The 16,075-nt window shown below is 38.4% G+C and overlaps 1 protein-coding gene across 1 annotated transcript; it reads right to left on the bottom strand.

Annotated features, from left to right (window-relative positions):
- Nucleotides 1–10,996: 10,996 nt before the first annotated feature.
- Nucleotides 10,997–15,220, bottom strand: LOC121743041 (chalcone isomerase-like protein 2). Its single transcript, XM_042136219.1, has 5 exons — nt 15,075–15,220; nt 14,887–14,973; nt 12,965–13,120; nt 11,657–11,886; nt 10,997–11,352 (listed from the first exon to the last, which is right to left on the bottom strand). Coding segments are annotated over exons 1-5 (636 nt in total). The 5' UTR covers nt 15,076–15,220; the 3' UTR covers nt 10,997–11,190.
- Nucleotides 15,221–16,075: the final 855 nt, after the last annotated feature.

Here is a 16,075-nt window from a genome sequence, read left to right as displayed (position 1 = left end):
TACGGTAATTTCCAGTGTTGAATCGCTTGTTTTCATTTCTGTAGTTAATTTTCCTGAGTTTGCAAGTCTAGATAGCTGTTAGATTTTAGATCTGAAATGGTTAAATGTGAAAGCTTAGTTTACGTAGTTTCTGCCACCTTGCATGTCACCTAGTAAGCATGATTTCAGTTTCGCTAGATTAATCTTTTGATTTGGAGTTTTTAATTTTGGATCTGAGCTGTGACGTTTGTTAATCTGTGTTTCTCGTTCATGAAATCTGAGATTGTTAATCTGAGTTTATTCATGTTGAAGAAGATAACATCCACATCCAAGTTTGGGACCACTTTTACTTTTTAGTTACTTTTTACTTTTGTCCTTTACTTTTTCTACCTTTTCAGCTGGTACCCTACAGATCTGTTAGTCTAGTCACCTAACTACCTCTTTTCCTCTGATGTTCCGTTTAGCTTTTTATAGTAATCCCGTACCTTACACATATTTTCAGAGACATAATGTTCCCTACTCTCACGTACACAGCTGCTTATCAAACGTCTCTCACACCTCCTAATCAGTAGAGTAACATCTTAACTTCCAGCCTAGATAAAGTCTCAACCCAAAGCGTGGTAGCTAACCAAACCTCTCCAGAATTTCACCACAATTCCCAAAGCGCATTCATCTCTGTGGGATTCGACCCTTACGTCCACTATACTAGTCAGTAGAAGTGGGTTGAGGAATTATTGATATCAGGTTCAGGCATAGCTGGGGTTCCATCTTGATCAGTAGGATACATCCTGTGCTCGATACTACACATGACACAAACCTGCTCTTTCATCGGTCTGTCAGTTCGTCCAGATAGCCTATTGACTTCTCACTTGTTGGATTCACTCGATCACTCATTCCTCACCAGGGATGTTAGGATCGAATCGCTCTTAAGTTAATGTTACACCACTGATGCATCGGGTTATGAGAGTTTCTCCTTCCTATATTCCTCCTTTCTTTTTCCTTTTAATTCCTGGGTCAGGTTACTATTGCTTCCTGCCCTTAGGTATCTTTTTCTTTTATTCTCCCCTTTTTATATTTTCCCCTGGACTTCGTCTAGCTTATACCTCTGATTTTTTTTATTTTATTTCTCCCCTGGACTTCGTCCAGCTTATACCTCCTCTTCCTAGACTTCGTCCAGCTTATACCTCCAGAAACCCCCTTTTTTTCTTTTTCTCCTTCATACTCTACTCCCTAAGCATCAAGTGGTAGCCCCCATTTTTTTTACAAGTCAGCTCTCAATGTATAGGCTTATAACTCACTCTTAAAGTGGGGCTTCACAACTAGGTTATCTAAGGAATCTTCTATCGTCCTTACTTCATTCAGACCGCATTCAGCTTATTAAGGGAAAAAGGCATCAAAGTTGACATGCATCCTATCTTCAATTACTCTTACTAAAGGGATCTTGCCTTATTATATCCACTAGCTCATGCGATACTTAAAAAAAAACTGAACCTAGAGACACCTATACGACTCCCTCCCCCTCCCACTTCACTCAAGCTTGTCCCCAAGCTATCCCGGTGAAGGGGGGAAACAGGGAAGTACAAAACAGACTACTACGAAACACATAACCAGCAAAACGCACACTCAAAACAAACTTCTCACACTTAGACCGAGCATCGGGCTAAGTGGGAGAAATTCCAACAAAACAAAAACCACAACATGCCTGAAAAGAAACACAAACTTCTCACATTTAGATCAAAGATTGGGCTAAGTGGGAGAAGACAAGTATAAGCGCAGACAAATATATACAGAGCATGCCGGAAAAAAAAACACAGAACACAAACATCAAACAAACAAACATAAGACTGAAAGAAAATAAAAGAGAAAAACTAAAAGTAAAGTTACTTGGTCAAGGGGGGTTCATTTCGGGTTTTGGCTCCCTCGGGAGCCAACCTGCGGTGGAACGTATGGGCGGGTTACTTTTGCTTTCTTTCTTGCCGGCGACTCCGGCTTATTTGTCTCATTCTCACTTGAACTGGACACTGTCTTCTTAACTGAAATGGGCGTTGAGGCAGACGGTGTGGTTTGCCCCATCATTGCTGTAAACATGGCAAAGGCTTTCATCGCCTCTTCAGGACCGCCGAACTTCTGCATTAAGTCGGACATAAACGCTGCCGCACCGGCGTCGGCAGATGTGGTAGGTTTCCCGGCTTCCGATTTGTTGTCCATGACTTGAATCTGAAAAACACAAAAAAACTTGGAAGAAAATTTTAATTAGGGTTAAAGAAATGTGGGTTTCGCGAGAGAGAGAGAGAGCTTTTGGGGATTTTAGAGTGAGAGAGTGTTTGTTTTTAGAAATAAAGAATAAGGAGGGAAAATAGGTATTAGATATGAATGGGAATGGTTTGCAGGTGGTTGCAGACATGAGGTCAGCAACCGTACGCCTTCCCATAAAGTGTAAATTTGAAATTCGAATTGTACCGCTTCCCTCTCAAATTAAAACTCTCTGCCCCATGTAAACACTCTTCTCTGCAACACCACACTTAGAGAAAAACAACAAAAATGAAACGCCAGGTTCCCAGGTCAAGGATTTAAAATATGACAAAACAATTTCCCTAAGGAAATATGGCATTCCGAAAATATTTTTGGAAGATTAGAATTTTTTTCATTGTTTGGAAATATTTTTCATTTAGGAAAGTAATTAAATTATTTACACATTCAATTTGGCACTCTCGAGATTCCCTGGTTCAGTGAATAGATATAAACATCATCCTAATTTACCTGACCCAGGAATTCATCGAGAGCACTGCTTGCTAAACTAATTAGGCGATAATGGAGAGTGCGCGTAGTGGCATTTCCTCCACTACACACAACTCAGAATTATCCCTAAAAACCTTTACCCTATGACCATTAATAAGAAAGGGAGTAGAGTTTGAGGTACTGCCATGAATTTCCACAGCTCCGTTTGCTCGAATGCCAACAACAGTGTATGGCCCTACCCAGTTGGACTTTAGCTTCCCAGGCATCAGTTTGAGCCTAGATTGAAAAAGGAGTACCTTCTGCCCTACTTGGAGTTCCTTGACCCGGAGATTTTTATCGTTCCAGAGCTTTGTCTTCTCCTTGTACCACATTGCGGACTCATATGACTCCAGTCTCAATTCTTCCAACTCTTGAAGTTGCAATTTCCTCTCTTCCTCACAAGACTGAGGTATCATGTTAATCTCCTTGACCACCCAGTATGCTCTGTGCTCCACTTCTACGGGCAGATGGCACATCTTGCCAAAAACTAACCTGTAGGGTGATATTCCAATAGGCATTTTGTATGTTGTCCGGTAAGCCCACAATGTATCTCCTAGTCTCTTACTCTAGTCCTTCCTTGACGGATTCACCATTTTTTCCAATATCGCCTTTATCTCCCTGTTGGAGATCTTGGCCTGTCCATTAGACTGAGGATGATACGGGGTAGAAAGCCTATGATGGACCCCGTATTTCCTCATCAGAACTTCTATTGTCCTGTTACGGAAGTGCGTCCCTTGGTCAGAAATAATTGCGCGCGGCACCCCGTATCTATTAAAGATGTTGGCTCTAAGGAACTTGGACACTTCTTTGGCTTCGCAGGACGTGGTGGCCTTTGCTTCTATCCACTTTGAAACATAATCTACAGCCACAAGTATGTAAGTATTCCTATATGAAGATGGAAATGGACCCATGAAATCCATTCCCCAAACGTCGAAAATCTCGCAAACAATCACTGGGAATTGCAGCATTTCATCTCTCTTCGAAATTCCTCCCGTGTGCTGGCATCTTTCACAGTTTTGGCAGAATTCGAAGGCATCCTTGTGTAACGTAGACCAATAAAATCCACTATCTAACACCTTCCTTGCGGTTTTCCTCGGTCCAAAGTGACCTCCACAAGTTAGGGCATGGCAATGATTCAGCACATCCCTCTGTTCCATTTCTGGAATACACCTCCTTATTACTTGGTCGGCACCCATTCTCCATAAATACAGGCCGTCCCAAAAATAATACTTGGCTTCGCTTTTCAGTTTCATCTTCTGGGCCTAGGTAATTTCTTGCGAACTAGGTACTTCTCCAGTGATCAAATAGTTTGCTAGGTCTGCGAACCAAGGTTCGGCGTTCAGCTGGCACTTCCCTTTTTCAAAATCCCCTGGACCTATTACTGCCATTATCTCTTCCCATCTAATGGGTCTAGCAAAATTTTCCATGTAATACAGATGCTCCTCCGGGAATGCATCAGGTATTGCTTCGTCAGTCTCTCCCTGGAAAATTCTACTCAAGTGGTCTATCACTTTATTTTCTATTCCCTTCTTGTCTCTGACTTCCCAATCAAATTCCTGCAAGAGTAGCACCCAACGGATTAACCTTGGCTTGGATTCCTTCTTAGCCAGTAAGTACTTAATAGCTGCGTGATTAGTGAAAACTATCACCCTCGACCTCAGTAAGTATGGTCGGAACTTTTCAAAGGAATACACGACCGCCAGCATTTCCTTCTCCGTGGTGTCATAGTTTTTCTGAGCTTGATTGAGTGTTTTCGATGCATAAAACATCACATAGCTTTTCCTATCAATTCTTTGACCTAGCACTACCCCTACTGCGTAATCACTTGCGTCACACATTATTTCAAATGGTAAACTCCAGTCAGGCGCTCTAATAATAGGAGCAGACACTAGTTTATCTTTCAATAGCTGAAAAGCTTCTTTGCACTTCTCATTGAAAACGAAATCCACATCATTATGCAACAGATGAGTGAGTGGTTGGGCAATCTTTGCAAAATCCTTAATAAATCTTCTATAGAAACCTGCATGCCCTAGGAATCCCCTTACTTCTTTCTAATTCGTAGGGTAAGGCAACTTCGAAATCACGTCGACCTTTGTTGGGTCCACCTGTATGCCCTTCTCTGAGACTACATGCCCCAAGACGATTCCCTTGGGTACCATGAAGTGACATTTTTCAAAATTGAGGACTAAATTCTTCTCCCGATATCTTCTCAACACTATATCCAAGCTTGCTAAACATGAGTCAAAAGAATTCCCATACACAGTGAAGTCGTCCGTAAAAATCTCGATACAATCCTCCAGCAGATCCGAGAAGATACTCATCATATTGAAAAGTGTCTGGCGCATTGCACAACCCAAACGGCATCCTTCTATAAGCATACGTGTCAAAAGGGCAAGTAAATGTAGTCTTCTCTTGATCTTTGGGATCTACATAGATCTGGAAGTATCCACTATATCCATCAAGGAAGCAGAAATGTTGCTTACCTGCCAACCTTTCCAGCATCTGATCGATGAAAGGCAGGGGAAAATGATCCTTCCTAGTTGATTCATTTAACTTCCTATAATCAATGCACATCCTCCACCCAGTAACAAGTTGAGTGGGAACCAATTCATTCTTATCGTTCTTGACTACCTGAATCCCTGACTTTTTAGGTACCATATGGACCGGACTAACCCACTCACTATCAGGTATGGAGTAAATGATTCCTAGCGAAAGCAGCTTCAAAACTTCCTTCAGAACTTCCTCTCTCATGTTCGGATTTAGCTTGCGTTGTGGGTCTCTACAGGCCTTCACACCTTCCTCCAGCCTAATGTGGTGCATGCAAAGATCAGGACTGATCCCCACTAGGTCTGAGAGAGTCCATCCTATTGCCTTCTTATTCCTTCTGATCACCTCCAGTAACTCCTTTTACTGTTCCTCAGTCAAGTTGCTGTTGATGATTACTGGAAATGTCTCATTCGCTTCTAGATAAGCATACTTGAGTTCCGGTGGAAGCGTTTTTAATTCCTTCTTGGGAGCACTTGTTTCCTGGGGCAAGGGATCATTTCCTTCATCAGTTTTCATTCCATTCCCAGACCTGGGAGTAGTTTCCATACTAGCCACATGAGCTGATCCTCTTGACCTAGCTGACTTCGGATTCGTACAGAATTCTGAAATAGTTTCGGCCAACTCCTCATCTGTCAAATCTTTTGTGTTCATTGCCTCGCACCATCCAGCCACCTCTCTGTCAATAGAGTGACTTAATTCTGAATTAACCACCTGCTCCTGCATCAACTCAGTCTCAAGATATTCCTGGACTAGGGGGTTAATAACATCGATAGCATGCAAATTTTCAACATATAAAGGTTTCTTCATTGCTTCATCGATGCTAAATGTATATTTCTCCCCATTATAGTCCAGGCATATGGTCCCATCAAAAACATCAATTATGGTTTTAGCGGTACGGAGAAAAGGTCTTCCTAGAAGCACACCACTAGACTCAGCAGATTCATTATCATTCATTTTAATAACATGGAAATAGGCCGGATACAGAAAATCATGCACTTTGACAATAACATTTTCTAAAACTCTCTCTGGACAAAAGCACGACCGATCCGCCAATTGGATTACCACCTTTGTATCTACCATCCCTACTCCTACCAGCTTCTTGTAAATGGAAAGCGGTAAAACATTTATCGATGCCCCTAAATCACACATAGCATGCTCAATTCTGACATCCCTGATTGAAATGGGTAAGGTGAACATACCTGGGTCAGTGCATTTTGATGGCATCCTTTGCTTCTGAATTACTGCTGACACATTTTCTCCAATTAGAATCTTCCCACTGGGTCTGGTCTTCCCAGCTATGAACTCCTTAATGAACTTACTGAATACCGGCAATTTCAGAGCCTGCAAGAATGGTAAGTTAATCTCCAACCTTCCAAAGATATGCATAAAATCCACCGGTTCATCCTTCTTCTTCTTAGCTTCTCCTCAGTGTGGGAACGGTTTCACTTGTTTCTCTGCACCTTTAGAACCTCCAGCCTAAAACTCATCAGTTCCTTTTCTTGCTACCTCATTCTCCAAATCACCTTCCTGGAGGTCATCTATATTCCTAGAACCCCCTGCTTCCACATCCTCGGACTCAGAAATTAGATCCTTCCTTACATTGCCCTTCACGGAAGGCGTTTCTTCCTCCTTCCTCATCGCTGGACCTTCATAACCTCGCCCAGATCTCAAGGTGATTTGACTGATGTTAGCTCTGTCTGGCGGCCTTACTGAGGCAGGAATCTTCCCTTAGTTTCCTCGCATCTCGCTCAAGGATGTAGCGATCTCGGACATTTATTTTGCCAACATATCCATTGCTGCCTTTTGTTCCAATTGAGCATCCTGGAGCTTATGCACCACGTCGTTATTGGACTACATATTGTTTTGTATATGCTGTTGAGAACTGACTAGGTCATGTACCAGATCATCTAGATTCCTTGGTGGTTTAGAATTAGACTGGCCAGAACTTGGTCCTGGACCCAGATGCGGACCACTTCCTTGATTCTGGCGGAAGTTTCCTTGACCTCATGAACTGTTGTTATACTGATTTCCCTGCCCTTGATTTCTCTGGTTAGTAGGTTGGGGATTCTGATAATTTCCGGTGTAGTTCCTTTGATGTGGTGGCACATAAGAGTTCCCCTGATTTTGATTCTTGTTCCCCCAATTAGAGTGATCTCCCTGGTTCCGATTGTTCCGTTTCCCTGCCCTTCATGATTCCTTCCAGACCAGTTAGTCTGTCTTTCTGGTCGATGTGTCAACTGAGTGTTCTGTTGTGGAGGGGGCTGGTTCGGATCGTTGTCAGACCATCTAAAATTGGGATGGTTCCTCCAGGGTGCGTCTCTCTATCTTCCTGTGTTCCAACTCCCATCGGGATTCCAACTTCCCATCGCATTAACCTGGGCCTGGTACTCACCCTCTTGGGGACCGTAACATTGCTGAAGCTGGATATCTCCTAGACCTGAAGATTTATCTTTCACTTGTGTAGCTGGCGGAGCAGTTTTGTCTATTGCATTCAACAATGCTTTCTCAAGCCTATCTATTCCCGCCTCTACTCTCTCGTCATCCTGCTCCCTCAGGGAATTTGCTGTTCACATCCTCATAGCATTCCTCGGGCTGTCATATGCCTTTTTAGCCTCTATCAATTTTCCCAGAATCTCTCTTGCCTCGCTACCCCTCTTCTTCGTAAAGTTTCCCCCACTCGAGGAGTTCATCAAATCCTTCAACTCGGGGTTTGCTCCTTCATAAAATAAATAATAAATATATGCCTCGATCATTCTGTGATTCGGGCAGGTGTCCAGCAACCCCTTGAATCGTGACCAATATTGGCTCAACGACTCGTCGTAGTCCTGTTTGCACTCCACTATCTCTTTCTTCAGAGCATTTGTCTTGTTGGAGGGGAAAAAGTAATCTAGGAACTCCAATTTAAAGTCCCTCCATGTGCGGATAGAATCTGGGGGTAACCTTAATAACCACGTGTTGGCCTCCCCCTTCAAGGTAAAAGGAATCGCGCGCAGGCGATAGTCCTCCTCCGTTGCATCATTCGGTCTCTTCTGAATGCTACACAATTTGCTGAATTCATTTAAGAACTCATACGGGCACTCATTCCTACGCCCAGAAAATGTTGGTAGGATGCCGAGCACATTCGTCTTGATCTCAATGGCCCTCTGGCGCGGATTCATCACTATAGCTTGGGTTGGCTCACCATCGAGATGGGCAGTGAGCGAACCAATCTCCGGATCTGGATCGACTACGTGCGCCATGTCTCCAATTTCTATGTCCTCTGTATTTATCTATGAAGATGATTTAGGATCCTCCCTTCCTGACGAATTCCAATCCTCTTCACTTTCTGAACCGAACTGAAATGGATCTCCCGTTGATAACCCTGATCTGGTGGTAACTGTAGATGCTGTGTCCTTGACTTGCCAAATAAACTGCCTGTTCCTCCACTCAGATGAGTCACCCCAGTGTCCAAACCGTGAGCCTCTGCTCATAAACTAAAAATAAAGAAAAAGAAAAGAGAAATTAAAACTATGTACGCCAAAATCCTCTAAACACAATCACAAATTACGCCATCCATCCCCGGCAACGGCGCCATTTGAAAAGCCACTTGGAGCTAAAGTGTGTACGGTGTGTTCTACTGTTCTAGGTCGAGCTACTAAGTCCAATGAATCCACTAGATCACTTGATCTAGGAACTCAAGGGAATATAGAAGACTCAGTCGTTGGACACACAAGCTCGTGTTTCAAAGATCCCTCAACCCGTTATACTATAGATTAGTATAGAGAAGCAGGGGTCGATCCCACGAAGATGGACGCGTAAGAAAGCATCTAGAGACCTTAGTTTAAAAAGCGGCTGCTGCCACGCAAATTGGGTTGAGGTTGACTACTATTAGACCTAGGCACAAAATCAAACACTAAACCTAGGAAACTGTAAACATCATGCTGACATCGAACATTCTCATGACTACAAAATAACCAACTACCTTTCTAGACTTAGCAACCAACTTCCTAATTCAACTAAACAGAAAGCGAATAAAAGTGGGGACCAACTTCCAGAAATATCAAGTATGGAAGGCAAGCTGCAACTCACTAACTAAGGATTTTACTAACAACAACACGCATCTCATCAACTGAATTAAACACGAACATGAAGAAAACAGAGCATGTATCTAGATTCGAACAGAATATAGAAATTCGGACGTCGGAAACTTGCAAACAGCCGGAAATAAAACAGATCTAGATATACTAGACGGAATGAAAAGAAAACACGAAAGCTAGGCATAAATCTCGATCACTCTGTTTCAGATCCAAACGTTGGATGCTTAACTCACTCCGGATCCAAGCAATCCGAACCCATCAACAACCTGATTCAACTCCATAGTCTCAGATTCAACAAATCTGCTCCGATCAACGCTAGATTCCAACGATCTTACTCAAACTCAGCAACCAACATGAAATTCAGACATCCAACTTAGCGATCGCAACAAACTCAAAATGATAAACTTCCATAATCGAAATCAACAGCAGCTCAAACACAGAAAATAGAAATTGCATAAACGACGGAAATTCAACAGCAAACAGTGCTGAGCTTCGAACGGCGAAGCTCGGTGAAATTCGCGACGGTAAAGTAAAATGAAAGCGAGTAAAGTGTATCTTCGCCCTCCGCGAGGACGGTTTTGCCCAACTACGGACTAGCAAAGTAAAACCCAGACCCCTACAATTTCCCGATAAAACCCAAAAGTATGTAGAAGAGATTGAGCTAGAGCAACAATCTGGTCATCAGGCCTCCACCGAGAAGGTTTTCTCTGATTGCATGCTTCCTTCTTTATAAAGGTCCGAACATAATCTTCTAGAAGCCTTCGTAGAAATCTCCATTCTACCCTTCAGCCCCTTGATTTCCTCCGTCATGTAATTTTTCTTCAAATTGCTCACTTATTCGCCAGTTTCCTTGGACCATGCAAATGTCCTTCTTTATTCCTGGATCTGGCGAAAACCTTCTACATACCTGGCTTAAAACATGTGTTAGACCCCGCAAATGAATGAGTTTCACCTCTATATCTATGCATGAAATTAGCCTTATCAAATTTGTATAATCATAACTGTGAAAGAAAATTCCTGGAATTCCCTTATCTCAATTGTTTTCTCTATGTGATTTATCTGCAATCGTTGTTTACTTTCGTTTCTACAAGTTTTTATTTTCAAAAATCCTAAACCTTTTGTTTTTCCAAATAGTAGAAGAAGCTTATTAGAAGATAGACAATTTGTGATCATTTTCCATGTGTTCGATATCTGGTACTAACCTTTAGCTATACTATATAGACCATGTATACTTGTATGATTATTTAGTATTAATAAAAAGTGTATCAATTAGCATAACCAAGTCTAAGGACATGGTTACGTACATATATTCCTTCTTTCATGGTCGCCTTTTATGAGATTTCGTATAGCTATTGACTTAGCATCACGATTTTGCGTTCCAAATAGCTAATCAAGATTCTGTATAATGTTTGTGGCAGTCTACATAGCTTGATGCTGATGTTCAAGTAGATTTGACATTGAAGCTAAATTGTAACACTTTATCATCTTATTGGCTTTACCCCACTTGTTATATGAAACTTTAACAGCATTTTGATGCATTATTGATAGTCAAAATAGTAAATTTAAAGTCATTTGGGAAGAAATAAATGTAAATATCACTAAACATGCTAAAAACATAGCAAGACAAAAACTCTTAAAAATAAATTAAACATTTTTCACATTGTCAGATAGTCCACAGAGCACTTAGTGACATGATTGACTTTAAAAATTTAGCAAGTTCATTAACAAGTTCAAATTTTATTTAACATCGTACTTAATTGTCTAATAACATTATTAGAAACAAAACCAACTAATAAATTAAAGTCCAAGTTCATTTGGATAACTCGGCGGAGAGAGCCGCGGCCAAGGAGGTGACGGTGGTCGGAGACACTCCGCGGCTTCCACCCAAGTACCATTTCTGTATCATCTCCGCCACGTTTGCGTTCTTCACCTCCATCTTCGACTCTTCATTTCCATCCGTTGTAAATACAATCTATGTATAATCCAAACATCAATTTTCGATTTAGTAATATTCACTCGGTCCCACAATAATTGTCACTCTTATGATTATGGGTATGAGTTTTAAGAAAAGTAAAGAAAAGTTGATTGGAAAAGTCAGTGGAATGTGAGACCCACTTTTTTATATTGGTTTTATAATAAAATTGTGAGTGAAGTGAGTTAGTAGAACGTGAGACCTATTTACTATTTATGATAAAAAATGAAGTGTAACAAGTACTGTGGGACGGACTGAAATAGAAAATAGTGACAATTATTGTTGTATTCGTGAGAATTGTTACCTCAACAGTTTGAGCGGCAGTAGGTGGGAAATAAAATGTTATAACTGAATGGTGATTGAAATATTTAGATTGGAAGAAATGAACAACTTGCTCCAAAGCTTCTTCCTCTTCTTCCTCGAACTTATCCTCTTCAGACAAACGGTCCCTAACAGAATTCTCCAACTGCACTCCGTATTGTGACCCTTTTATCTCCTTAATCACAACCACACGCACTAATTTCTCCACCGGAGCTGCCAAATTTTGGCCATATCAAAATTTATTTAAGATATGTCTACAAAGAATAGTAATCAAATAATAATTCAATATTTCGTGATAACTAATAACTATCCCAATGATACATTGAAAAGGAAAAATGTTTAAGCAATTAATGATGATATCATATCAAATGAAAGTTAATACTCAGTACAAAGATTGGTTTTGAATAAAAAAGAAAAATTGATGTGATCTTCATTAACAGTAATACTATATCCAATTAAAAATAATATTGAGTTTTGTTTGTGATCTATCTTCAGCACTAATGTTTGTATTAATTAGCAAATGATGTTGATCTTTCATAGCAATATTACATTGTTATTACTGTAAAATTTATCTCATGTAACAATTACAAATTCGTCCAGAAAGTTTGCGCGGGGCGGGAGATTTTCCGGGTAGCTTTTTTGACCAAATTTGTTTTATTTTGCTCTTTTTATACTTGTAGTATATATATACATGTATTACAGTTTTTCCACGGCAGCTTTGAATGATATTGTAGGGCAAAGACTCAAATTTTAGCACTCATATTCATCTTTGAAGATTTATCAAAATTCCTTGTGGTTTCACTCCAATCTTTTGCTGGGCAAGGTTGAATGTTAAGATATGCTTTACTAGTTCTTGTGTTGCTAGTTTTGTGGAGCCATTATGTTATTATTTAGTGAAAGTAGCCATTGGATTATCTTCATTGTTCATTAGCCTGAATCATTACACTTCCTTCTTCTTTTACACCATTTTTAGTGTTCTATTTCTTGTATGATTTGTTGGATTAGTTAAAATATTTGAAAGAATAAGTTCGAGGAATCATATCATATGTGTCCTGAATCCCTAAGATTCATATTACCAATTTTACACACGTATTTGCATCAGTGTAATAGTACAGTAAAATAGAGTCCCTTCGTATTCAATTTACTTTATACCATTTTCAAATCTAAGTTTTAGCACAAGTTTCTTAAAATGCCCAAAAAAATGTATTTACTGCATAGAGACGAAGGGAGTGTTGACTGTTGATTGATTTGATCCATTTGGAATTTAAGTTGAAAAAGGAGAGATGGTTACCGGAAACTAGGGCGTCGAAGAAGTCATCGTCTTCGGCTAAGTCGGCGGGTGACTTGCCTTTCCATTTTTGGAGGTGGGCCCCAATTTCTGGGTCAATGTAAACTCCAATTGCTGTAAACTTTATCTGTAGGAAGTGTATCTCAATGTCCGTAATTCCTAATTACGTCAAACAAATTCAATTTATTACTTATTCATAATTCAATAAAATACGAAGCAATTATAACATACATTAAATAAAAATATAAATATAATTACATAAAATATGTAGCATCATTATTATTATTATTATTATTATTATTATTATTATTATTATTATTATTATTACTATTACGTACTTCCTCCGTCACCCAAATATTGTCCCACTTTGACCCGGCACGAGTTTTAAGAAATGTAATGAAAAATGAGTTGAAAAATTAGTGAAATGTGAGTCCTACATTTATATATTAGTTTTATAATAAAATGAGAGTATGAATGAATTAGTGGAATATATGGTCCACTACTAAAAATAGTAAAAAAATGAAATCAGACAAATTTTGTGGAACGAATGGAAATGGAAAAATGGGACAAACTTTCAAGGACAGAGGGAGTATAATATTAATTTAATACAAATAGAAGTTACAATAAATTTTGAAGATTAGTACTTTCTTCGTCCCAACTAAGTTGGTACAAAACTTTTGGAAACGGAGATTAAGAAATTGTGTTGAAAATAGATAAAATGAAAGTAAAATAAAAAAGTATGAGAGATAAAGAGAGAGTAAAGTAGATGATGAAATAAAGTAAGAATGATTGTATGTTTTATTTTTTATCAAAAAAGAAAATGACTCAACTTTGTTGAGTATGACTCAACTTAGTTGGGACGGAGAGAGGAGTAATAGTATACTATGTGTTGTTGTAGCTACCGCCTACCATGCTCCATTAATGGAATTTATTTGGAGGTGGAAATGCAGTTGTATAAATATTTTATTGTTCTTTTTGATTATTCAACAAAATAAACGTTATTTTCTTATTCAATCCTGTCTGGTCCCCCCACGTCTCATATTTTTTTTTATTTGAACAGTCTCTATTAAATATTTTATTTAACTTTTACTACTTTTAGTAAATGGACCTCATGCTCAACTAACCCATCCCCTCGTATTTTATTTTATTATAAAATTAATATATAAAAATAGGACTCACACTTCACTAACTTTTTCCATCCATTTTACTTACAAAATCAAACAATTTCTCAAAATTCGCATCGATCAAATATAAAACATTTAATGGGGATCGGTACTATTCAATTAATACGAAGGCACCGATTGGGTCAAGTTTAAAGGAGTGCTTCAACGGCCCATTCAAACACATTTCCAGATCACCATTATCTCTTTAAACTTATCACATCAAAATCAAGAAACTAATTACATCCGCATAATTGTATTCCATGAAATGCAATCAAATTTAAATATCGCAAATTTAATGTTTTGTTTTACTTTGTCATTTCCTATGCACTTCACAAATGCAAACATTTCCATCCAAAAAGTAATGATCTTCACATGATAAGTAATCAACTATTCTTAAAAAGTTAAAATTATAGGGGCTTCGAGAATGAAAATAAACTTGATCAGATCAGATTGGTTACTCTCGCCCCTCAGAAAATATGGGTTTATCAAGTTATGTCAAGAAAAAGAAGTTTTACATTGATATTACATATGTTTATTTTGCAAGTTATAAATTTTGATAGACCCCTCGAAATGACCTCGAGCCTAAGCTTTTTTAGAATAAAATTGCGAACCAAACAACCTATAAATTTTTTTATAGTATATGCTCTAAAATACTTATTAAACCTAACACCAAAGTAAACAGATTGTGAAAAAAGATCTCATAGATTATAGTAAGAATTAAGAAAAAAATGTAAGAATGGATATGTACTAAGATTTACTTACCATGAGCCACTAAAGGCAATGGCTTGGTGATGGATATTTGTGCAGGAAATGAAACTTCATCCACCATCACAGCATCATTACTACCCACTGCATAAACAACTCATAACTATTATCAACTCATCACAAAGTATATATCAAATGTTAATAGTAATTAAAATAAATTAACAAATGTTGGAGAGAGTTCCTACTCTGTGATATCGGCTCGGATTTTGGGAGAGATTTCTAATTGATTAGATGGAGAGAGAGCAAGAAATTGTGTGATCAAAATAAAGATTTTGTATTCTTTATAGCATGTAGAGGAGCAAAGCATTTAAGCTACCTTCCAACTTGACTTTAAGGGTAGATAGGTAGTTGAGTAATTTAAATAAAACTAATGAATTAATTTAGTTTTTAGTACCCTATATCTATATTGCTATAATCATTTTAAAGTTTATCATAGTGCATATGTTTATTGACGTTTGTTGTAATTAATTTTATAGCAACTAAATCGCTCTTAATTGGTATGAGGTGTTTTTTTTACTCTAGTAGGAATGGTGTGAAACTTAGGGGTGTCTTATAATGTTAATTTTTATTAAATTGCTAACTTGCTAATTTATCAATGTAATGTATAAAAAATATAAATACGATCACGTTAAAATGTCAATACAAATTTGTGTTGTCATTTTAATATACCGTGTTGACATTTTATATATAAATGTCAACACAATGTATTAAAATATCGACTAAGTTAATGTTGGCATTTCAATGTCATCGTGTTGATATTTTTAATAAACTGTATTGATGAGTTAATATAATTAAGAATTTAAGAAAGTTAACAATGGATCACACACCGTAAAATTTATTTATATGCAATAAATTAATTAAAAGACTAGGTAGGAAAAGACAAGGAATAATAATTAATCAGATTGTATGGAAGGGAAGGTTCGTTGGATGACATGGCTGCATGAACACCGTTAGATTTACCAAACAAGAACCTGCCCCTAGTTGGTTCGAAAATCAACGATTTATGAATTTATGCTGCTCTTTTTTGTTGAAATGGTTGGTGATATAATTAATGTTTTATGAATTATGCTGTACTTTTATTGGAATGGTTGATGCCAATAAAAAACTAGGAATAACAATATAGAAATCCCAAACAATGGGATTAGTTTCCAAAAGCTCGCCCATAATTCAATCTTGTTAATGCCAA

This window comes from Salvia splendens, chromosome 8 (assembly GCF_004379255.2).
Source record: "Salvia splendens isolate huo1 chromosome 8, SspV2, whole genome shotgun sequence".
Taxonomy (NCBI): domain Eukaryota; kingdom Viridiplantae; phylum Streptophyta; class Magnoliopsida; order Lamiales; family Lamiaceae; genus Salvia; species Salvia splendens.
The sequence above is the reverse complement of the archived record's forward strand: the minus strand, read 5'-3'. Positions and strand labels throughout refer to the sequence as shown.